General features: G+C 46.6%; 2 protein-coding genes across 2 annotated transcripts; one reads left to right on the top strand and one right to left on the bottom strand.

Moving 5' to 3' along the window:
* Positions 1 to 8,175: 8,175 nt before the first annotated feature.
* LOC123084799 (uncharacterized) lies at positions 8,176 to 11,023 on the top strand. Its single transcript, XM_044506311.1, has 5 exons — positions 8,176 to 8,599; positions 9,327 to 9,429; positions 9,529 to 9,652; positions 10,444 to 10,539; positions 10,617 to 11,023. Exons 1-5 carry the CDS (start codon positions 8,269 to 8,271, stop codon positions 10,737 to 10,739), a joined length of 777 nt encoding a protein of 258 aa, XP_044362246.1. The 5' UTR covers positions 8,176 to 8,268; the 3' UTR covers positions 10,740 to 11,023.
* A 226-nt stretch (positions 11,024 to 11,249) lies between these two features.
* On the bottom strand, positions 11,250 to 12,779 carry LOC123084798 (uncharacterized). The gene is made up of 4 exons (XM_044506310.1): positions 12,338 to 12,779; positions 12,154 to 12,240; positions 11,901 to 12,050; positions 11,250 to 11,809 (listed from the first exon to the last, which is right to left on the bottom strand). Exons 1-4 carry the CDS (start codon positions 12,632 to 12,634, stop codon positions 11,498 to 11,500), a joined length of 846 nt encoding a protein of 281 aa, XP_044362245.1. The 5' UTR covers positions 12,635 to 12,779; the 3' UTR covers positions 11,250 to 11,497.
* Positions 12,780 to 24,690: the final 11,911 nt, after the last annotated feature.

The raw sequence follows: 24,690 nt of genomic DNA, 5'->3' as shown, positions 1-24,690 counted from the left end.
GCACGTGTCTACCAAGCGTTCATAACGTCTTGGTTCTGTGGGACGGGTGCGTCACCTAGCGGTGCTTCTAGGACATAATCTTTCTTGGCAGCTATGAGGATGATCCTCAGGTTCCGGACCCAGTCCGTATAGTTGATGCCATCGTCTTTCAGCTTGGTTTTCTCTAGGAACGCGTTGAAGTTGAGGACAGCGTTGGCCATTTGATCTACAAGACATATTGTAAAGATTTTAGACTAATTTCATGATAATTAAGTTCATCTAATCAAATTATTCAATGAACTCCCACTTAGATAGACATCCCTCCAGTCATCTAAGTATAACATGATCTGAGTTGACTAGGCCGTGTCCGATCATCACGTGAGACGGACTAGTCAACATCGGTGAACATCTTCATGTTGATCGTATCTTCTATACAACTCATGCTCGACCTTTCGGTCTTCTGTGTTCCGAGGCAATGTCTGTACATGCTAGGCTTGTCAAGTCAACCTAAGTGTATTGCGTGTGTAAATCTGTCTTACACCCGTTGTATGTGAACGATGGAATCTATCACACCCGATCATCACGTGGTGCTTCGAAACAATGAACTGTCGCAATGGCGCACAGTTAGGGGGAACACTTTCTTGAAATTATTATGAGGGATCATCTTATTTACTACCGTCGTTCTAAGTAAACAAGATGCAAAAACATGATAAACATCACATGCAATCAAATAATAGTGACATGATATGGCCAATATCATATAGCTCCTTTGATCTCCATCTTGGGGCTCCATGATCATCTTGTCACCGGCATGACACCATGATCTCCATCATCATGATCTCCATCATCGTGTCTCCATGAAGTTGCTCGCCAACTATTACTTCTACTACTATGGCTAACGCTTTAGCAATAAAGTAAAGTAATTACATGACGTTTATGTTGACACGCATGTCATAAATAAATAAAGACAACTCTTATGGCTCCTGCCAGTTGTCATACTCATCGACATGCAAGTCGTGATCCCTATTACAAGAACATGATCAATCTCATACATCACATATATCATTCATCATTCATCACAACTTTTGGCCATATCACATCACAAAACACTTGCTGCAAAAACAAGTTAGACGTCCTCTAATTGTTGTTGCAAGTTTTTACGTGGCTGCTATAGGTTTCTAGCAAGAACGTTTCTTACCTACGCCAAAACCACAACGTGAATTGCCAATTTCTATTTACCCTTCATAAGGACCCTATTCATCGAATCCGATCCGACTAAAGTGGGAGAGACAGACACCCGCCAGCCACCTTATGCAACTAGTGCATGTCAATCGGTGGAACCAGTCTCATGTAAGCGTACATGTAAGGTTGGTCCGGGCCGCTTCATCCCACGATGCTGCCGAATCAAGATAAGACTAGTAACGGCAAGCAAATTGACAATATCGACAACCACAACTACTTTGTGTTCTACTCGTGCATAGTAACTACGCATAGACCTAGCTCATGATGCCACTGTTGGAGAACATAGCAGAAAACAAAAAAAATTCCTACGTTTCACCAAGATCAATCTATGGAGTCAACTAGCAACGATAGGAGAGTGCATCTACATACCCTTGTAGATCGCGAGCGGAACGTTCAAGAGAACGGGGATGATGGAGTCGTACTCGCCGTGATCCAAATCACCGATGACCAAGTGCCGAACAGACGGCACCTCCGCGTTCAACACACGTACGGAGCGGATGACGTCTCCTCCTTCTTGATCCAGCAAAGGGGAAGGAGAGGTTGATGAAGATCCAGCAGCACGACGGCGTGGTGGTGGATGCAGCAGGGCTTCGCCGAGCTTCTGCGAGAGGGAGAGGTGTAGCAGGGGAGAGGGAGGCGCCAAGACTTGAGGTGCAGCTGCCCTCCCCCCTCCCTTTATATAGGCCCCCTGGGGGGGTGCCGGCCCTAGGAGATGGGATCTCCTTGGGGGGGCGGCCAAAGGGGGAGACTTGCCCCCCAAGGCAAGTGGAGGCGCCCCCCACCCTAGGGTTTCCAACCCTAGGCGCAGGGGGGCCCAAAGGGGGGGCACACCAGCCCACTAGGGGCTGGTTCCCTCCCCACTTCAGCCCACGAGGCCCTCCGGGATGGGTGGACCCCCGGGACCCATCCGGTGGTCCCGGTACAATACCGGTGATTCCGAATCCTTCCCGATGGCCGAAACTGCACTTCCTATATATAATTCTTCACCTCCGGACCATTCCGGAACTCCTCGTGACGTCCGGGATCTCATCCGGGACTCCGAACAACTTTCGGGTTGCTGCATACTAATATCTCTACAACCCTAGCGTCACCGAACCTTAAGTGTGTAGACCCTACGGGTTCGGGAGACATGCAGACATGACCGAGACGCCTCTCCGATCAATAACCAACAGCGGGATCTGGATACCCATGTTGGCTCCCACATTCTCCTCAATGATCTCATCAGATGAACCACGATGTCGAGGACTTAATCAATCCCGTATTCAATTCCCTTTGTCAATCGGTACGTTACTTGCCCGAGACTCGATCGTCGGTATCCCAATACCTTGTTCAGTCTCGTTACCGGCAAGTCACTTTACTCGTACCGTAATGCATGATCCCGTGATCAACCACTTGATCACATTGAGCTCATTATGATGATGCATTAACGAGTGGGCCCAGAGATACCTCTCCGTCATACGGAGTGACAAATCCCAGTCTCGATTCGTACCAATCCAACAGACACTTTTAGAGATACCTGTAATGTACCTTTATAGTCACCTAGTTACATTGTGACGTTTGGCACACCCAAGGCACTCCTACGGTATCCGGGAGTTGCACAATCTCATGGTCTAAGGAAATGATACTTGACATTCAGAAAAGCTACAGCAAACGAACTACACGATCTTTGAGCTAAGCTTAGGATTGGGTCTTGTCCATCACATCATTCTCCTAATGATGTGATCCCGTTATCAATGACATCCAATGTCCATAGTCAGGAAACCATGACTATCTTTTGATCAACGAGCTAGTCAACTAGAGGCTCACTAGGGACGTGTTGTGGTCTATGTATTCACACATGTATTACGATTTCCGGATAACACAATTATAGCATGAACAAATAGACAATTATCATGAATAAAGAAATATAATAATAACCATTTTATTATTGCCTCTAGGGCATATTTCCAACAGGTTCATCATCCGCTCGGTCAGAACAAGAAAACCGATCGGAACGAGAAAATATGAGAAGAACATTTACCCAGAGGCAACAGGGACGTCCATGTTGATCCTGGGCAAGGTCTTCCGAGCCTTCGAAGGATTAGCTTTGGGCTGCTTGGGGACCGTCTCAGTCAACTCTGGAGTCGGAGACCGAGCGCGCTTGTGAGATGGAGCACTCGACGCCACAGCTTTGCCGCGTCTGCTCACGGGGTCGTGCCGCTGCTTGGATCGACGTTCAGAGCGAGGCGGCGAGTCGGCCACCTCCTCATCGTCAAATTCGTCACTCTCATCATCTTCACCATTAGCTGGGGACTCCCACTCGCCGCTCTCCTCGGCGCTGTCCCCGCCCTCTTGGTCTTGCTCCAGGGCTTGTTCACCATTGGGCATCGAATACATCTCCGTGTAGATCTGCAAAACAAGGAGCTGATCATAAGTCAGTCGGAACCTCAATCAGTCGAAAAATATGTTCAAAAATTCAGTTATGACGACCAGACCTTGTCCGGCAGGTTGCTGTCGCTGAAAGGGTCGACTCTCCTGGCACCCCTGGGGTTGTATTTGTTCCCAGTAATGCCCAGCAGCCAGTCGGCCACAGTTTTGGCCTCCACTTCCTTCGGATGAACCCGAGCAGTGTCACCAGCCCTGGAGTACATCCACATAGAATGATCACGAGCTTGGAGGGGTTGGATCTGCCGACTGAGGAACACCTCGAGCAGGTCCATACCAGTGACGCCCTGATTGATCAGTTAGACTACTCTCTCAACTAGTATGTCTGTCTCTGCCTTCTCAGCAGCGGTCACTCGCAAGGAAGATGGAGTTTGGACACGATCAAAAGAAAAAGGGGGAAGTCCGGTTGATTGGCCTGGGGTCATGATATCCTGGCAGTAGAACCAGGTCGACTGCCAGCCCCTGACCGATTCAGGAAGAGTCATCGGAGGAAAAGAGCTCCTCTTCCTCTTCTGAATGCCTAGGCCCCCGCACATCTGGATAACATGGGTTTTCTCGTCTTTCAAGTTCGCTTTCTTCACGATTTGGGATCGGATGGTAAAGATGTGTTTGAAGAGGCCCCAGTGCGGTCGACACCCCAAAAAATTCTCACACATAGAGACGAACGTAGCAAGGTACGTGATGGTATTGGGAGTAAAGTGATGGAGTTGGGCACCGAAAAAGTTTAAGAAGCCCCAAAAGAAAGGATGTGGTGGAAGCGAGAAACCACGATCGACATGGGTGGCGAGCAAGACACACTCACCCGGTTGCGGCTGCGGCTCCGATTCCCCCTTCGGCAGGCGCGCGGACTCATGGACGATCAGCCCTAACTCGGCCAAATCATCCAAGTCCTCTTGCCGGAGCGAAGATCGGATCCAGTATCCCTGGATCCAACCTGACGGCAGCCTCGAGCGCGATGAAGATGCCTGATTCATCTTCTTGTTCTTCCCCGCCCCTGTCGCCTTCTTCACACGCTCCAGCGCCGCCGTTTTGTCCTTCCCCATGGCGGCAGGACAGCGGTGTTGAGAGTGGTTGTGCTAGGCGAGGTGGAGATGCGAGAGGAAGAAGAAGGGGAATGAGCACGCACGGTGCGAATGCCTCGGCTTCGCCGCTTTTAAAGGCCTACTCCCGAGTGGCTGAAGCGTGGGCCCGATCAGTCCTGTCAAGTCCTCCCAACAGTTGCGCACGTGATACATGGCGAAAAAGGTGGCGCGGAAATCGAAACGTCCGATTTATCTACTCCACTTACCGCGGGACGCTCCGCCTGGCGCGCTTCCACTCAAATTTCGAATCCCGTGAGATACGGGATCCACTGTAACCGATCTCACCAAAGATTCCAATCAGAGATATCACTCGACAGATGTCACTGAACAAACCAGTCGGTGATTCTTGAATCGATCAAGGCGACTGAAACGAAGTCGAAAGTTTCAACAGCTATCCTCCACTCGGAGAAGGAGACAAGGCAGATCAAGGGCGAGAACCAGGTCAACTACCGTCCTTCTTTTTCACTCAAACCTCGATCCATTCGGGGGCTAATGATGTAGACACAGACCTAGGGTAGGGTAATAGGCCTGACCTATACGCCCCACCTAAAGTCTTGTCCTAAGAACTAAGGAGTTCAAGAATCAGAAGCAGAGGACCAACAAAGGTGTCGAAGCAAAGTCCACTCGACCTATCAATCACTCGGAGACCTCTCTTACTCAGGTCACTCGACCACCAAACCACTCGACATATCAGAAGACCTAAAGCCACTCCGCGCAGCAACGGTCAAGCATTCATTCTCATACTTAATGCTCATTTGTAGCACTTTAATACAGGCGTTATCTGTAATGCCTCCTCTTAATGTATATTGAACCCTGCGTAACGGAGGGGAGCTGGGGTCCTAGCGCACTCTATATAAGCCACCCCCTCCTCTGGGACAAAGGTTCGCACCCCCTGTAACTCACACACGTATAATCCAGTCGACCGCCTCCAGGCTCCGAGACGTAGGGCTATTAATTCCTCCGAGAAGGGCCTGAACTCGTAAACCTTGTGTATACAACTCCTCCATAGCTAAGATCTTGCCTCTCCATTCCTACCCCCATATTCTACTGTCAGACTTAGAACCACGACAGCGCCCCCCTTTCCTTCTCCCTCTCCCCTTCCTTTCCCCTCCTAGTAGGAGTATGAAAGAGGGGAGTCCTACTCCTATAAGGAGGAGGACTCCTCCTCCTCCTGGCGCGCCATAGAGGGCCGGTCGGCCTCCCCCTTGCTCCTTTATATACGGGGGCAGGGGGCACCTCTAGACACACAAGTTGATCATTGATCCCTTAGCCGTGTGCGGTGCCCCCTCCACCATAATCAACCTCGATCATATCGTAGCGGTGCTTAGGCGAAGCCCTGCGTCAGTAGCAACATCATCACTATCAACACGCCGTCGTGCTGACGGGACTCTCCCGTGAAGCTCTGCTGGATCGGAATTTGTGGGACGTCATCGAGCTGAACGTGTGCTGAACTCGAAGGTGCCGTGTGTTCGGTACTTGGATCAGTCGGATCGTGAAGACGTTCGACTACATCAACCGCATTTTCATAACGCTTCCGCTTACGGTCTACGAGGGTACGTGGACGATACTCTTCCCTCTCGTTGCTATGCATCACCATGATCTTGCGTGTGCGTAGGATTTTTTTTAAAAAATTACTACGTTCCCCAACACCGGCTGCCACGAATCTTAAACGTATCCTAGATGATTTTCCTAGTGCCAAAGGCGTCTCCATTAATTTCTCCAAAACCACGCTTGTTCCTCTAAATATTGAGCCGGAGCTCGTCTTCTCTATGGCAGAGACACTGGCCACCTCAGTCACCACCTTTCTGCAAAAGTACATTGGCCTTCCTCTCTCCTCGCATAAACTCCCTCTTTCTGCATTATAACCCATAATTGACCGATGATATATCTATTTAGCTGGTTGGCGCGCTCTTCTACTCTCTCATGGGGGCAGTCTCATACTGCTATCTGCCATTCTTGACAGTCTCCCCACCTATTTTATGATGTGTTTTTCTCTTCCAATAATCGTTTCAGAAGAAACTGATAAGCGCAGAAGGATCTTCTTCTAGTCAAACGACGATGCTTTCTCTGGGGCTAAGTGCCCGGTATCCATGGGATAGGGTCTGTATGCCTAAGCAGGTTGGTGGTTTAGGAGTTAAAAACTTACGAGCATAATTTTTCTCCCTATGTTGAAATTTGCATTCAAATTCCTTCGCTCGCCTCTTCTGCCTTGGAAGGATTGGATTCATAAGCACTCTCTCCTGCGTATAGGTCTAGGTAAAAACGCGTCCTTTTTTGGCAAGGTTATTTTTAAACACCTTTAGAGAGATTTCACATGTTAATATAGGGGATGGCTCATCCACCTTTTTTTTGTTAGATCGATGGTTACTTCCCCAGCCCCTCTCCACTACTTTCCCAACCTTGTTTTCTCACCCCATAAAGCCAAATGCTCTTGTTAAAAAACTAGTGATGGATGGGATTTATCTGGGCTTGCGTAGCTGACTAACCCTAATCGCTTCCAATGAATTGGCTGCCTTGGGACTTTTGTTGTAGGATGTGAACCTCTCGGAAGCACCTGATGAACAGTCACTACTAAACGGGGCCCCCTTCTCCACCAAGGGCGCCTATGATGCTCTTGCTTCGCAGTTGTCCTATCCAAATCTTGCACACATTTGGGATTCAAATGTGCCCAACAGGGTCCGAATCTTTGGATGGTTATTCTACTTGGATAGGCTGAACACTCGGGCCAACTTGCACTGCAAGACTATCATCGACTCATTAACTTGTCCATGCTGCGATGCTGCTCAGGAGGACCGCGTCCACCTGTTTTTCTCGTGTCCCATTCACTTGCCATTTGGGAAGCGCCAGGTCTTCAGCCATGCTTCTCGCCTCTTTCAGAGTTGTGGAGCAGGCCCCGTCATCCAAGCCTTCCGCGGTCGGTTTGGCCTTCTGTCCTGCTGTTAGTGATTTGGAAAATTTGGGACGTGAGGAATGGCAGGACTTCTGGAGGGGTTGTCCAAACCCCCATTTGATGTAATCCGGACTGTAATCTCTGATCTCACCTTTTGGTCTCACCGTCTCTGAAAGGCGGATCAAAAAGTCCAAGACGGAATGTGGCGGGATTCTTTCTCCTCCCGTCTCTCCTAAACTAAACCTGTGTTGGTTATTTTTTCGTTGAAATATATTCAGGTGGGGAGTCCCCCCAGGTGACAGTTAAAAAAAGTATAATTTCGTCTCAATTAATGGTTGGTTACAATTTTATGGCGCCATTTCAAACAAATAAAAAATTTATCCACGCTGAATCTGAACTGGAATGGCGAAATTTCTCCGCGCAAAAGGAAAACACGGCCGCTGCCGCTCGTGAGTCGTGGCACGGCACCGGCCCGGCCAAACCAACGCGCCGGACACATCCACCGCCCACCGCGACCGCGGTAGAAAAAATCTCCACAACACGAGGAGACCGTAGCTGCCGTGCCGTGTCCACGTTCCGCTTCCACTTCCTACCCTCCCCTGTTCCACTCCAACTCCCCCCGCCTTCCTCTGCTCCGCTAGGACCGTAAAAATGGCAGCATCCCTGCCGTCGCTCCCGCCCCCGCCGACGCCGTCGCCGGCGGCCACCACCCTGGCCAGCAACCTCCTCTCCTTCCCGGCGCCGCGGCCGCGCCTCGCCGCCACGCACCGCCGCGCGGTCGTGGCCGCCGCCTCGTCCAGGCCCCCTCCCCCTCCCCCTCCGCCGCCGTCCCCGGAGGGAGGCGACGAGGAGGTGGAGAGGGCCATGGGGATGGACGGCGGCATCCCCGGGACATCCGGCGAGCTGCTGCGCCGCGTCTCCTCCCGCGCCTACGGCATGCGCCGCCACCTCATGGAGTCGCTCGACTCCCTCGCCTACGACGGTACGACTCCTCCAGACCATTAGCCCTTGCCCTGGATCGTGTTCTTACTGGCTTGATCTGCTCAGGGTATAGCTTTAGTGACTTCAATTAGATCTATCTTCTATGGTTGGTGAATGGTGATCGGCAGGTTTAGGTCCCCGCGTCTAGTGTTTGATGAAATGCCTAGCCTAAGCTCCCGTGACCTGAGTGTGATCTTTGTGTGTACGGTAGAATTGCGTGCCACGATGAATCTTAAGGTGAGCAAAAACAACCCCTGTTTGAGGCTTGTACGTTCACTCCTATCCTGTTTCGAGAATTTGTGTGCTTTGAGGTGGTATTGGGAGTCTGTGGGACTGGGTATACACATGTGTACACGCGATTATCAACTCTTGCAGTCACGTCTGTTTCCTCATCTTTTGCCTTGGATGGTGTGATTTTGTATTGCCTTTGCATCAAATGCTGAATCGATATATCTGCTAGCTGTGGTTGTGCTTGTGCTGCTTCTGTAGCGCCGCAAACTAGGCCTAGTGGTGAAATGGCTGAATGACTGAAGAAGGGTTATGGACTTATGATGTTCTCATGCTCACAAGTCCCAAGTCACAAATAACACCATAAGGTTAAAGCCATAACAAGTGACCCTGCTCTTATGATTATCCAAGTAATTCTTGTGACAAACTAACGGTAGTTGTCCTTCGAATGCGGAGGTTTGAATGTTTACTAACTGTGCCATGTCGTCATGATGGTTCAGTGTTGGAGACAAACCCATGGAGGGAACAACAGCCCAAGCCAGTCTACGTGCTGGCTAGAAGAGACAATCAACTATGGACAATGAAAACCCGCAGGAACCGCAGGTGAGAGTTTTTCTTGCTATTGTTACAGGTAGTTAGTTGGTCATAATTGGGTGGTTAACTGATTATGAGCACGGTGTTATCATGTAATATGCTCTGCAGTGAAGTCGAAAGGGAACTTGGAATGCTTTTCTCAAAGGGAGGGGGCTCAGGAGTTGGGACTAGATCAAAGTACTCTGGCTCCAAGTTTAGCATGGTCGTTGAAGATCTCACAGAGGGTGTACTGGTGAGTAGTTAGTAAAATTAGTCTTTGTTTAGACATGTTCTTGAAAGTCAGCCAACTGTCCTGCCTTTTGATGTCCTTTGATCTTCTAGTGCATACTTTGGGTTCATGGGAATGTGACTTCTAAATAAGTAAATGGATGGGGGCTATAAATCAGTACCAGGGATTGGTCAAATGGAGTTAGATTAACTGTAGGCTATTCATTATATATATATATATATATTCTGAAGAAGGGTAAGTTATGCATATTGTTCATGATTGTAGAGCTCCCTAATTGTATACCATGGTAATCTGTTTGAAGAACCAGAAGGACAATAAGAAATTGCGCAGTCTAAGAAAGAGACTATTCAATACCAGTGATAATGTATTTACGGAATTAGGAGTCATCCTATGGACAGTTTGTGCTTTCCGTCAGGCAACATACACGGACTATAAGTGTTATCATAGACCATATGAACATTTCAACATCAATTAACCTTTTCACACCCCAAAAAAGAAAGAGCAATCTATCAATGCGGTGAACATTTTTGAGCTTAGCATACCGATAAATGTTTGCGTTTTGAATTATTAAATCCTGATGTGTTATCACTGAGCAAGAAACAAAGGACATGTGAGACTGTTTAGATGTATTGGATGGTTCTAATTTGCAAGCCGCTTAAGGTGTATTCTGAATGTTGTGCTCTTCTGTTGGTACATATAAAATGTTTGTGCATGTGTGACGGCCAGCTTTCTGCAATTTTTCAAATAGCTGTTTGGTTTGCAATTTTCTGAATCATGACCCTCTTTTGTTTCAGGTGTTTGAAGACGAGGATGATGCTGCAAAGTACTGTGACGTTCTACAGGGTGGTGGTCAAGGATGTGAAGGAATTGCAGAGTTAGAGGCTTCATCAGTAAGGAAACAAATGGCACGACCTTCGTAAGTACCATCGTTTGGTTGACGACTGATCATACCTGTCCTTGTCTGTAGGTTTTCAACATGTGCCGTCAAATGAAAGCTCTCGCCGTCCTTTTCCGGCGTGGAAGGACTCCTCCAACGCCTCAAAGCCTCGAGCGTGACTTGAGGGCGAGAAACCGGTCACTGGAAGACTAGGATCTTTGGGATACATACACGGTGTAGATATGTTAATTGCATTCTTCTAGCTGTTGAAGCACAGGCCCTATGCCTTGTATACTAAATGGTACATAGATGATTCAAGCCACAAAAAAAAAAGGGTAAAAAATAACTGGTATATAGATTCAATGATAGCCAAGATGGAGTGGAAGTCAAGTCTGACTGAGTACATATTTAGCTTGAGATTAGCAATCTCTGTAAAACTGAATATTCTTGTAATTATTTACATTCTATTTACAGTGAATAAATGAGATTTTAAGTTACTACTACTATGTATATTCTCAGTCCTATCGTCGTACTGATGCTGCGACGTGAGTACAATTTACTGATGCTGCGACTTTCCTGGCGACGTCAAAGAAAAAACCCTACTATGTGATGACTGAGATTAATGGTTCAGAAAAGTTAATTGATGTGAAGTTGGCTTGTCAGCCTCATGATACGCATAGTATTAGCCAGGAAGAAATGAGGTCAAGTCTAACAGTAGGCACAGAAGTTATCCTGAGATTAGCAGTCTCTGCATAACTGAATATTCTTGTATCCATAATTTACAGTATTTACAACTATTGGATCCTAAGTTATTATCTTGTCAGTCGTGTCGACGCACTGACGAATAACACGATACATTAGCAACTTATTACTTTTTTCGTGCGACAAGTTCGAAAGAATCTTCCATGAATGTTGCCGGGCAGCAGCCAACGCCACCAGAAAAAAAAAGAGAGAAGGAAAATGTCTGTCGTTCAGTGTTGGGGGGTCCTCCTCCTCTCGGTGAGCTTCTCGGTGCGGTACTTCTTGAAGTCGGCGGCGAGGCCGGTGTCGAAGTCGTGCTTCATCTGCTCCGCCAGCTGCCGGAGCACGGTGTCGCCGACGCCCCGGATGATGGGCTCCGGCACGAGCGCCAGCACCGGCGGCAGGTTGAACCCCACGCTCATCTCCACGTGGCCCCGCAGGCTCCTCCGCCCCTCCGGCTGCGGGTACAGCGAGCCCCGCACCGTCAGCGCCAGGTGCGGCGGCATCGCGTCCCTCTGCAGCCCCTTCAGCTTGTAGTCCGTCTGCACACTCATTGATTCCGCCATGATCTCAGGCTGACGATGATGGTGAGAAAGTTAAAGATGGTGGTGGTGGTGCGAAGAAAGTGGTTACCACTTCCATGAGGAGGAGGCTGGTGGCGTGCACGGGGACGTGGGGCGGGTACCCCTCCCCGCCGGACCTGCTCACGAAGCGGACGGCGATCACCGGGCACGCCGACAGGAACATGAACTGGATCGGCACCAGCTGCACGCTCCACTCCTCCTGTCAAAATTCATCATCCGTCGATCGCCACGGAGCTACCGTCAGAGTTGCCGCGCAGTTTCGGAAACGAAAACTTTGGAAGGAAATGTTAAAGATCACTCACGTCGTTGAGTTTGGTGCGCTTGCGCTCGTCGGGGAACACGGCCCCGACGATCCTCGGCCTGTTCATCAGGTACTCGTCGATGGATGCCTGAGCACAGAAAGAACCTCAGGGGAATCAGATCACCTAGCAACCAAGAACCCAAAGCTTATTACTAGCACTGATGACACTGGCAGCGACGACTTACCCCTGGAGTCTCACCCATGGGGATGTCGGTGTTGAACCTGTAGGAGAAGGTGAAGAGGTCCCCGGGGTTGACCTTCTTCTTCTCCGTCGCCTTGCCGCCGTACGATGGCGGCGGCTTCAGAGCGCAACTGGTGATCGCTCTCGACGGCGACGGCGACGGTGAGGAGACGCTCGGAGCAAAACCATTTCCTGATCTTGATCGGAGCGGTGCCGCCCTGACGCCGCCGCAGCCGGTGACCCTGCCTGCACCCGGACGAGCTGTAGCATGCCGGCACGTCGTGAGGCTCGGCAAAGTCATCCTCTCCTCGAAGGATCTTGCTCAGAGGTGGGAGCTGCGAGTTCCCCCTGCTCGATCGCCGGCCGTGCCAATAAGTAAACGAGCTCCACGAGGGCATGGAGCAGAGTTGAGCATTCTTGCAAGTAAGGGCAACAGGGTCCGTACGTCCGGGTAGGCCCTACCTACACGCCGGCCCGTTTCTTCCAGGCCTTGCCAAGAGTTTCCCAAGTTTGTTACAGCGACGAGGTTTCAACGCTCGGCTGCTGCGCTTCAACCGGGATATTTGCGTCAAGCTCAGATCCAGACATGGGCACGTCTAGTAGCAGTAACCCTGCTGTATCTACATGCAGAGGTTCATAAGTTATGTCTGCGTCTCGTGTTGTTCCGGGGAATTGACCCCTGTTTTGGAGGGGAACGGGGTTGTCGGTTTACACGTGAAACCGAGCGGAGGGGTAAACCAAAGCTGAGGAGTCCCCTGCGTGCACGTATGCCCCCGCATGACGACCACGCAAAAGGGAAGGGACACGCGCGCACCGACGCACGGCTCGGCAAGCATACGGAATGCGTCCGTCCGTAGTTCCGGGTGCTCCAAATTAAAATGGTGTCCTATTTTTTCCTATAAAAATGGTGTCCTATGTAGAGAGATAAAAGCCTTTGCGTTCTTGAACTGTACTGTTTCTTTCAGTAGTTTACGCTCCTAGAAACTGTGATAAAGTGGGGGACGCCCTTGCGGCGTTCAGGTCGAAGATGGTCACCCCACCGAACCCCAAGCCATATGGCCGGGCGGTGCTTCTATCTTGAGTCAATCGCACCGGTGATGCTTGAACTTGGTGTAATCGATCAGTTTGATGCTAGAACTTGTGGTGTGCATTGAACTGGTGCAATAACTTGGATCGGCTTGTGCAAATACAGTCCTAATCGTGTTTGGATACAAAATCAACGCTGCCTTGGCGGGCCAATGTGGCACGGGGCCCGCTGTCAGTGACATGTAGCGTGTGACCTGTTTTTCTTTAAAGAAAAACCTTGGAATTTTTATTTCTCACAAAAAAGATGCTCACAGCCGCTACACTAGCACGTTCAACAAGGATAACATATATCAATGTAGCATAGGGATATTCGCAAATGATAAAATGCAGTATAGTGATGATGCATGTGGGCCTTAAACTGGGGGCGCATAATGCGGCCCATTTTGCACGCACTAGTTCCTTTTGAAATATTTGTAAAACGTAAGTAATACAAATAAAGTTGAAAATATTTGTGTGTTATAAATATTATACATACAAACGATGATTAGTACTACATAAAAACATTTAAATATACACACATGTATTATATAATTGTTTTTAGTAAATGTGGGCAGTTCAAATGCTTAGTGAATATAAAAAAGAATACACTTGCAGCTTATATTTAAATTATTCAAATTGATGAATATAAAAATTAACTAAATATTTATGAATATTCACTTGTGACTTATATTAAAAATATATAATTTAAATATTAGCACGACTGAATATTCATATGAGCAGTTTAAATCTTAAATATGAGTATTTTTAATTGTACAAAGATCGAATTATACAGATGTGTGTATAATTATTGAAATATTTGTCAAATTAAAATAATATTTATGAATTGCAATGTTGAAATATATATGCATTTTTTAAAATTATACAAACATTTTAATAATTCACAAATATTATTTTACATATATATGTATATATTTAAAATAATACGCGAACAGTTTAGAAAAGTAATTTATTTCGTTTGTATGTATATAATAATATTTATACCTCACGAATATTTAAAGGCTATTTTTGTTACTAAGATTAGAACTTACATTACCTAAAAATTTCTAAATAAAACTAACAGGAGCAAATGGGGCGTACAGACGGCAACCCATTTCAGCCCCACAAGCTCCTCTATCCGACTATTCTAACAAAAAAGCACCTCTATATTTAAGATGTTTTTTTCTTGAATATGCATGAGTGTGCATACTATATTATAAAGAAGGGAACCAGGTAAAGAGCCCTTTCACGTTAGTGTTACAGATTACATATATACATAAACACCAACACCACTTCCACTGTCGATGACTTGCTAATTGCTCATTGTAGCTCACCCCTCCACTTCGGCAAAGAACCTGTCTGTGCCTCCCTTTAGTAGTCCCGCTCGCTTCCACACGGCCCTCTCTTGCGACGGCGAGGATAACTAGATTCTTGGATGGCGTGGCTCCGTCGAAGATGATCGAGTTGCGGTGCTTACACAGTTGCCACATAACTAGGATAATGATCGCATTGGCATCTCTCTTAGCCCGTCCTCAAAGGGCATGCAGTCTTCGTGCAATGCATTGCACTAGCATGAAGTTGTCATGGATGGATCGTCCTCTGACGAAGGCGCTTTGGTGTTTCCCCACTATAGAAGGCAGGTCATCCGCAAGTCTTGTTGATAGTGTCTTGTCAAAGATCTTGATCGCGCCATGTACTAGGCTCACCGGCTTGAAATCTTGAATGTCCACCGCACCATCCTTTTTAGGGAGTAAACAATTGCCTTGTTAATGGCTGGCAGGGCACCCCTCATGTCACCTTGGTAGAACGCTTGAAGTGCCCTCATTAAATCACCTTTTATGACATGCCAGCATGATGCATAGAACCGCCGCGTAAATCCATCGGGCCCCGGTGCCTTGTCCATGGGCATGCTCTTCACTATTTTCTCCACCTCCTCCATAGTGAAAGGTTTTTCGAGGTGAGCCAGGTTCATGTTCGGCATCTGAAGGAGGCTCAGGTCGATGGTGTGGGCTCTCGGAGGTGCGCCAGCAAACACACTTGTATAGTAGTTATCCACCTCATTGGTGATCTCACCGTGTCCGCTTGCAACTGTGCCCTCGGATGGTGGTGATCATGTTCCGTCTTTGCCTGTGACATGCATGTTGGTGGAAAAAGCTGGTGTTGGCATCTCCCTTGCGTAGGGAGAGAATCCTTGATCGTTGTCGCACAATTGTTCGTTCCAGGGAGCATAGGCCAAGGAGTTTCATTTTGAGTAGGCGCCTTAGGTTGTCCTCCTGCTCCGAAAGTGCCCTATTGTCCATTGACTTGTCAAGGCAAGAAATGACCTCCATGGCAATGCCAATCTGAAGTTTGACATTGCCTATCCACCGGTCGCTCCATTTCTTGAGGCTTTTTGCCGTGTGCCGAAGCTTGAAGTCAAGGATGACATAAGGATTGCCCTCACTTTGTATGGATTTCCACGCCTCCTCCATAGTTTGCATGAAGCCCTCTGCTTTTATCTAAAATGCTTCGAATTTGAAGCGCTTGCCCATGCGGAGTTCTGCATCCAAGTCTAGTAGTAACGGGCAATGGTCCGAAACCGAAGAGCCGAGCGCCGCAAGATGGCATGTCGGATATAGTTTTCCCCAAGACGACGTGGTGAAGACATGATCAATTTTCTCCATAGTTGTTTGTGGCCGCTCATTTGACCACATGTACCTCCACCCATTTAAATAAACCTCTTTGAGCTCCATGTTGTTTAGTTTTGCATGGAAGTGTGCCACTATGCGCCGGTTCACAACTGGGTTGTTCTTATCCTCCGGTTTAACTAGTAAGTTGAAGTCACCCATGGCCCGCCAATCAGCTCTCGGATGTCAACTAACTCTTGCATGAACTCAATTTTATCGTGATCATGTTGCGAGCCATAGACTCCGGTCATTCACCATTGCGAGCCCCCGATGTGTGTGACTAGCGCCGTGAGCGCATTGGATATGTAATGTGGGTGGGATAATGTGACCACTGAAGCATACCAAGCGAGGAGGATGCCGCCCTCGTGCCCGTCGTGGGCATGAAGTAGAAACTATCAAATTTATTTCCAAGGGAGTGGGCCACCACCTCTGCTGATACAATCTCCATTTTTGTCTCCTAGAGACATACAATGTTCGGCGTAGCCGCATTAACCACCTAAAAGATAAACCTCCGACGTGCCGGGGTGTTGAGACCCCGCACATCCCACGCTAGTGTTTTGAAGGATGCCGTATTCATTTGAACGGCCTACACGTAAAACTGATGCCTACTACACAACCTTCTTCTTGTAGATGTTGTTGGGCCTCCAAGTGCAGAGGTTTGTAGGACAGTAGTAAATTTCCCTCAAGTGGATGACCTAAGGTTTATCAATCCGTGCGAGGCGTAGGATGAAGATGGTCTCTCTCAAACAACCCTGCAACCAAATAACAAAGAGTCTCTTGTGTCCCCAATACACCCAATACAATGGTAAATTGTATAGGTGCACTAGTTCGGCGAAGAGATGGTGATACAAGTGCAATATGGATGGTAGATAAAGGTTTTTGTAGTCTGAAAATATAAAAACAGCAAGGCAGCAAGTAGTAAAAGTGAGCACAAATGGTATTGCAATGCTAGGAAACAAGGCCTAGGGTTCATACTTTCACTAGTGCAAATTCTCTCAACAATAATAACATAATTGGATCATATAACTATCCCTCAACATGCAACAAAGAGTCACTCCAAAGTCACTAATAGCGGAGAACAAACGAAGAGATTATTGTAGGGTACAAAACCACCTCAAAGTTATCCTTTCTGATCGATCTATTCAAGAGTCCGTAGTAAAATAACACGAAGCTATTCTTTCCGTCCAATCTATCCTAGAGTTTGTACTAGAATAACACCTTAAGACGCAAATCAACCAAAACCCTAATGTCACCTAGATATAGGTTTTTGTAATCTAAAAATATAAAAACAGCAAGGTAACTAATGATAAAAGTGAGCGAAAACGGTATTGCAATGCTAAGAAACAAGGCCTAGGGTTCATACTTTCAGTAGTGCAAGTTCTCTCAACAATAATAACATAATTGGATCATATAACAATCCCTCAACATGCAACAAAGAGTCACTCCAAAGTCACTAATAGCGGAGAACAAATGAAGAGACTATGGTAGGGTACGAAACCACCTCAAAGTTATCCTTTCTGATCGATCTATTCCAGAGTCTATAGTAAAATAACACGAAGCTATTCTTTTAGTTCAATCTATCCTAGAGTTCGTACTAGAATAAAGCCTTAAGACACAAATCAACCAAAACCCTAATGTCACCTAGATACTCCAATGTCACCTCAAGTATCCGTGGGTATGATTATACGATATCCATCACACAATCTCAGATTCATCTATTCAACCAACACAAAGAACTTCAAAGAGTGCCCCAAAGTTTCTACCGGAGAGTCAAGACCAAAACATGTGCCAACCCCTATGCATAAGTTCACGAGGTCACGGAACTCGCAAGTTGATCACCAAAACATACATCAAGTGGATCACATGATATCCCATTGTCACCACAGATAAGCACATGCAAGACATACATCAAGTGTTCTCAAATCCTTAAAGACTCAATCCGATAAGATAACTTCAAAGGGAAAACTAAATTCATCACAAGAGAGTAGAGGGGGAGAAACATCATAAGATCCAACTATAATAGCAAAGCTCGCGATACATCAAGATCGTGCCGAATCAAGAACACGAGAGAGAGAGAGACCAAACACATAGCTACTGGTACATACCCTTAGCCCCGAGAGTGAACTACTCCCTCCTCGTCAAGGAGAGCGTCGGGATGATGAAGATGGCCACCGGAGAGGGATTCCCCCTCCGGCAGGGTGTCGAAACGGGTCTAGATTGATTTTTGGTGGCTACGGAGGCTTCTGGCGACGTAACTCCCAATCTAGGTTATGTTCTGGAAGTTTGGGTATATATAAGAGGTTTTGGAGTCGGGGACAAGTCAGGGGGGTCTCCGAGGCAGCCACGAGGTAGGGGGGCGCGCCCCCACCCTCGTGGTGGCCTCGGGACTCTTTTGGCCCATCTCCGGTACTCCGTGGGCTTCTTCTGGTCCAAAAATGATCTCCGTGAAATTTCAGGTCCATTGGACTCCGTTTGGTTTTCCTTTTCTACGATACTCAAAACAAGGAAAAACAGAAACTGGCACTGGGCTCTAGGTTAATAGGTTAGTACCAAAAATCATATAAAATAGCATATAAATGCATATAAAACATCCAAGGTTGATAATATAATAGCATGGAACAATAAAAAATTATAGATATGTTGGAGACGTATCAAGCATCCCCAAGCTCAATTCCTGCTCGTCCTCGAGTGGGTAAATGATAAAACCAGAATTTTTGATGTGGAATGCTACCTAACATATTTATCTATGTAATCCTCTTTATTGTGGCAAGAATATTCAGTTCCATAAGATTCAAGACAAAAGTTTAATATTGACATAAAAACAATAATACTTCAGGCATACTAACTAAGCGGTCATGGCTTCTCAAAATAACATGGCCAAAGAAAGCTTATCCATACAAAATCATATAGTTTGTCTATGCTTCATTTTCGTCACACAAAAATGCTCCCATCATGCACAACCCAGATGACAAGCCAAGCAATTATTTCATACTTTAGTAATCTAAAAAAAATTCAACTTTCACGCAATACATGAGCATGAGCCATGGACATAGCACTATGGGTGGAATAGAATATAATGATGGGGGTTGTGTGGAGAAGACAAAAAAAGAGAAAGTCTCACATTGACATGGCTAATCAACGGGCTATGGAGATGCTCATCAATTGATATCAATGCGAGGAGTAGGGCTTGCCATGCAACGGATGCACTAGAGCTATAAATGTATGGAAGCTCAACAAAAAGAAACTAAGTGGGTGTGCATCCAACTTGCTTGCTCACGAAGACCTAGGGCATTTGAGGAAGCCCATTGTTGGAATATACAAGACAAGTTCTATAATGAAAAATTCCCACTTAGTATATGAAAGTGACAACATAAGAGACTCTCTATCATGAAGATCATGGTGGTGCTTTGAAGCATAAGTGTGGAAAAAAGATAGTAGCATTGTCCCCCTTTTTTGGCCTTTTTCTCCCTTTTTTCGGGACAATGCTCTATTAATGATGATCATCACACTTCTATTTATTTACAACTCAAATATTACAATTCGATACTAGAACAAAGTCTGACTCTACATGAATGCCTCCGGCGGTGTACTGGGATGGGCAATGAATCAAGAGTGACAAGTATGATAAATTATGCATGGTGGCTTTTCCACAAATACGATGTCAACTACATGATCATGCAAGGCAATATGACAATGATGATGTGTGTCATGATGAACGGAACGGTGGAAAGTTGCATGGCAATATATCTCGGAATGGCTATGGAAATGCTGTAATAGGTAGGTATGGTGGCTGTTTTGAGGAAGATATAAGGAGGTTTATGTGTGACAGAGTGTATCATATCATGGGGTTTGGATGCACCGGCGAAATTTGCACCAACTCTCGAGGTGAGAAAGGGAAATGCACGGTACCGAAGAGGCTAGCAATGATGGAAGGGTTAGAGTGCGTATAATCCATAGACTCAACATTAGTCATAAAGAACTCACATACTTATTGCAAAAATCTACAAGTCATCAAAAACCAAGCACTACGCGCATGCTCCTAGGGGGATAGATTGGTAGGAAAAGACCATCGCTCGTACCTGACCGCCACTCATAAGGAAGGCAATCAAAGAAACACCTCATGCTTCAAATTTGTCACACAACGGTTACCATACGTGCATGCTACGGGACTTGCAAACCTCAACACAAGTATTTCTCAAATTCACAATTACTCAACTAGCACCACTCTAATATCACCATCTATATCTCAAAAAAAAATATCAAGTATCAAACTTCTCATAGTATTCAATGCACTCAAAATATCATCTCCATATCATCTCCATCAAACATAGCATCCCCAAGCTTGTAGCTTTGCATATCATTAGCATCATGGGTATTCAAAGAATTCATACTAGCAACATTGCAGTCATGCTCATCATACAAAAATTTAGTGCCAAACATTCTAATACGTTCCTCTTCTAACACTTTGTCACAATTATTGGAATCCTTATTTTCATGAAAGACATTAAAAAGATGAAGCATATGAGGCATTCGGGAGGAAAGGGAAACAAAAGAGGGATCCGAATCAAATCTAAATGGGAATGACATGAAAAATCTTTTTCAAAACCTATCATTAAGGGCGTGACGACAATATACGAGAGGAATAAAAAACTCGTGATTGGTGTGGAGGGGAAGATATGCTTATGAAATTGTTCAAGAAAGAGTCATATCGTTTCCATACTTCTACGTTCTTTCGAGTTCATTCACTTCGACGGCTGGCGCTACGCTAGCTTTGCATGATTAGCTCCGGCAGACGACCCTAATCTTGTGTTGGCCGGGTTGCGACTTAATTCCATTTTTTGTTTTCTTTTATAAACTAAACTAGTGATAAAACAAGAAACAAAAAGATTTGATTGCAAGATCTAAAGATATACCTTCAAGCGCTAACCTCCCCGGCAACGGCGCTGATGTCTACTACACAACGTTCTTCTTGTAGACGTTGTTGGGCCTCTAAGTGCAGAGGTTTGTAGGACAGTAACAAATTTCCCTCAAGTGGATGACCTAAGGTTTATCAATCCGTGGTAGGCGTAGGATGAAGATGGTCTCTCTTAAACAACCCTGCAACCAAATAACAAAGAGTCTCTTGTGTCCCCAACACACCCAATACAATGGTAAATTGTATAGGTGCACTAGTTCAGCGAAGGGATGGTGATACAAGTGCAATATGGATGGTAGATAAAGGTTTTTGTAATCTGAAAATATAAAAACAGCAAGGCAGCAAGTGGTAAAAGTGAGCACAAATGGTATTGCAATGCTAGGAAACAAGGCCTAGGATTCATACTTTCACTAGTGCAAGTTCTCTCAACAATAATAACATAATTGGATCATATAACTATCCCTCAACATGCAACAAAGAGTCACTCCAAAGTCACTAATAGCGGAGAACAAACAAAGAGATTATTGTAGGGTACAAAACCACCTCAAAGTTATCCTTTCTGATCGATCTATTCAAGAGTCCATAGTAAAATAACACGAAGCTATTCTTTCCGTCCAATCTATCCTAGAGTTCGTACTAGAATAACACCTTCAGACGCAAATCAACCAAAACCCTAATGTCACCTAGATATTCCAGTGTCACCTCAAGTATCCGTGGGTATGATTATATGATATGCATCACACAATCTCAGATTCATCTATTCAACTAACACAAAGAACCTCAAAGAGTGCCCCGAAGTTACTACCGGAGAGTCAATACGAAAACATGTGCCAACCCCTATGCATAAGTTCACGAGGTCACGGAACTCGCAAGTTGATCACCAAAACATGCATCAAGTGGATCACGTGATATCCCATTGTCACCACAGATAAGCACATGCAAGACATACATCAAGTGTTCTGTGACGCCCTCGATTCAATCGTACACTAATCATACACGCAAATGTGTACGATCAAGATCAAGGACTCACGGGAAGATATCACAACACAACTCTAGACACAAATTAAAATAATACAAGCTTTATATTACAAGCCAGGGGCCTCGAGGGCTCGAATACATAAGCTCGAAAACACAAGAGTCAGTGGAAGCAACAATATCTGAGTGCAGACATAAGTTAGACAAGTTTGCCTTAAGAAGGCTAGCACAAAAGCATCTACGATCGAAAAGGCAAGGCCTCCTGCCTGGGAGCCTACTAACTACTCCTGGTCATGATTGGTCTCCACGTAGTAGTAGGCATCGGCGGTGGCATCTGGATCCTTGGCTCCAACATCTGGTTGCATCAACCGGAAAGAAGAAGAAAGGGGGAAAAGGGGGAGCAAAGCAACCGTGAGTACTCATCCAAAGTACTCGCAAGCAAGGATCTACACTACCTATGCAACATTATCAAAGGAAGGTTGTATATGTGGACTGGGCTGCAGAAATGCCAGGATAGAGAGAAGGCCTAGTCCTATCAAAGACTAGCATCTTCTGGAAACCACCATCTTGCAGTAACAGGAGGGAGTAGAGTAGCATAAAGTAAAGTAGTAGTAATGTTATCAACCTCGGCCAGAGATCCTTTCTCGACTCCCTGCGAGAAAGCAATCCCAGAGCCATACTATCCAGTTATCATCACAATCCAATTCTCATCACCATCCAGTTCTAGTTGTATCGATCGGGATACAACTCCAAGTGTCCATTACCGTAGGACAGGCTATCGATAGATGTTTTCTTCCCTGTGGGGGTGCACCAACTTACCCACCACGCTCGATTAACTCCGGCTGGACACACCTTCCTGGGTCATGCCCGGCCTTGGCCAAACAATACGCCGCCACCCGACCTAGGCTTAATAGAGAGGCCAACACGCTGGACTAAACCTATGCCCCAAGGGGTCATGGGCCATCTCCCTGGGAACTCCTGCACGTTGCGAACACGGGCGGTGAGCAGACCTAGCTACCTCCTTCAACAAGGCAGGCGCTTACGCAGTCCAACCCGGCGCGCGCCGCTCAGTCGCTAACATCTATTAAGCTTCGGTCGATGCATACGACGCAGAACGCCCATACTATGCCCACGTGATGGTTAGTGCTATCAGGCCAGAGGCCCCTCGGATCAAATATCCAAATCATAGTGGATTAGGAACACGCGGTAACAAGCAGAGATTCACGATCGATGTGACCCTGTCGCCCCGTCTCGAGTACTTGCGGCAAGGGCTAAGAATGCCCGACCACGCCTCATAAGTATCTCGTGGGCACCTTCCAGGTCAACCTGACTCCACATCACTCGCTATTAAGCTCACGCGGGTACCCCTCAGGGTCGACCCGTCTTTAGTAACATGGCTCAGTGTAAAGTCATAGTAACCATAGTACCTGTGTGTCTAACACCAAGGGGGAAACCCAAGGAATCACCCCAGGTGAATTCCACTCGATGTTATGATCAAGGTGAACGTAAGAGGATCCACCCTCGAGGTTCACACTTGAGGGGTTGCACAACAGAGCCATAACGGAAGTGGTTAAAGAGGAAATCACCCTCGATGATCACGACCGAATAGCTACACTACAGAGATCTCATCAGGAGTGATGTATGAGGTTCACGCTCGGCACTCGATAGTAACTCTGTAGTGTCATACAACTAGGGGGGTGATGTGCGGTGTCGGGGCCTGGTCTTCGATCCCGTTGATTGGGTCTTCGATGATGAAGCAGGGGCAACAGGGACAAGGTGGGGGTCACTGATGTATCACTAACCAACCTATACTAAGCAGTTTAGGATAAGCAGGTAAGGTACCACAGCAGATACAAAAGCAGGCTATGCATAAGAATAGGAGCAAACAATAACAGTAGCAAAATCTAATGCAAGCATGAGCGAATGGAATGGGCGATATCGGGATGATCAAAAGGGGGGGCTTGCCTGGAAGCTCTGCTGAAAAGGAAGAAGTGTCGTCGATGACGTAGTCGATCACAGTGGCATCGGCAGCCGCCATGGGGTCTACCGAAGAGAAGAGGGGGGGAACAGTAAATACATAGCAAGCAAGTGCATAACATGACAACAGGCATAGCTAGACGTGTTCTAACGCGGTCCTAGACGTTATAGGTGAAGGGGTAATTCAACCGGGAAGGTATTCCCGGTTCTGGACGTCTGTCAGACAGATGAACCAGAGGGGAAAAGTTCAACGTTTGCTATGCTAGAGACGTGTGATAGACGAACGGAGGGCGTAATCGGATTCGCCTCGTCGTTCTGAGCAACTTTCATCTAGAAAGCATTTTCATCTGAGCTACGTATTATTTTATATGAATTTCCAAAATTTAAACAATATTCTGAAATTACTTTTAATTCGAAAAATACAGGTTAAAAGCTAGGTGCACCCAAATCTGTGTACACAAAAGTGTACCAGAGGATGACATGTGGGTCCAGGAGGGTCAGGTGTAAGCTGGGGGTGGGCCGGCCTGGTGGCCTCTTGGCCAGTTGGGCCAGTTGGCCATCTGGGTCAACGCCCAGCAGGGAGGGGGAACGTTTTTTTTATTGTTTTGCCTTTTCCTTTTTTTCAGTAGATTTTGCGTTTTCTTTTAGCCACAATTTACTTTGCAAAAATATGCCATTGGCCAAAACAATTTTAATCAATTATTGGGCACTGCCATAAAAGTTTGGGGCCATCAGGAGTTGTCCAAGCATTTTAGAAAATGA

The sequence above is a fragment of the Triticum aestivum genome, chromosome 4A (assembly GCF_018294505.1).
Source record: "Triticum aestivum cultivar Chinese Spring chromosome 4A, IWGSC CS RefSeq v2.1, whole genome shotgun sequence".
Classification (NCBI taxonomy): domain Eukaryota; kingdom Viridiplantae; phylum Streptophyta; class Magnoliopsida; order Poales; family Poaceae; genus Triticum; species Triticum aestivum.
This window is presented reverse-complemented; position numbering and strand designations above follow the sequence as displayed.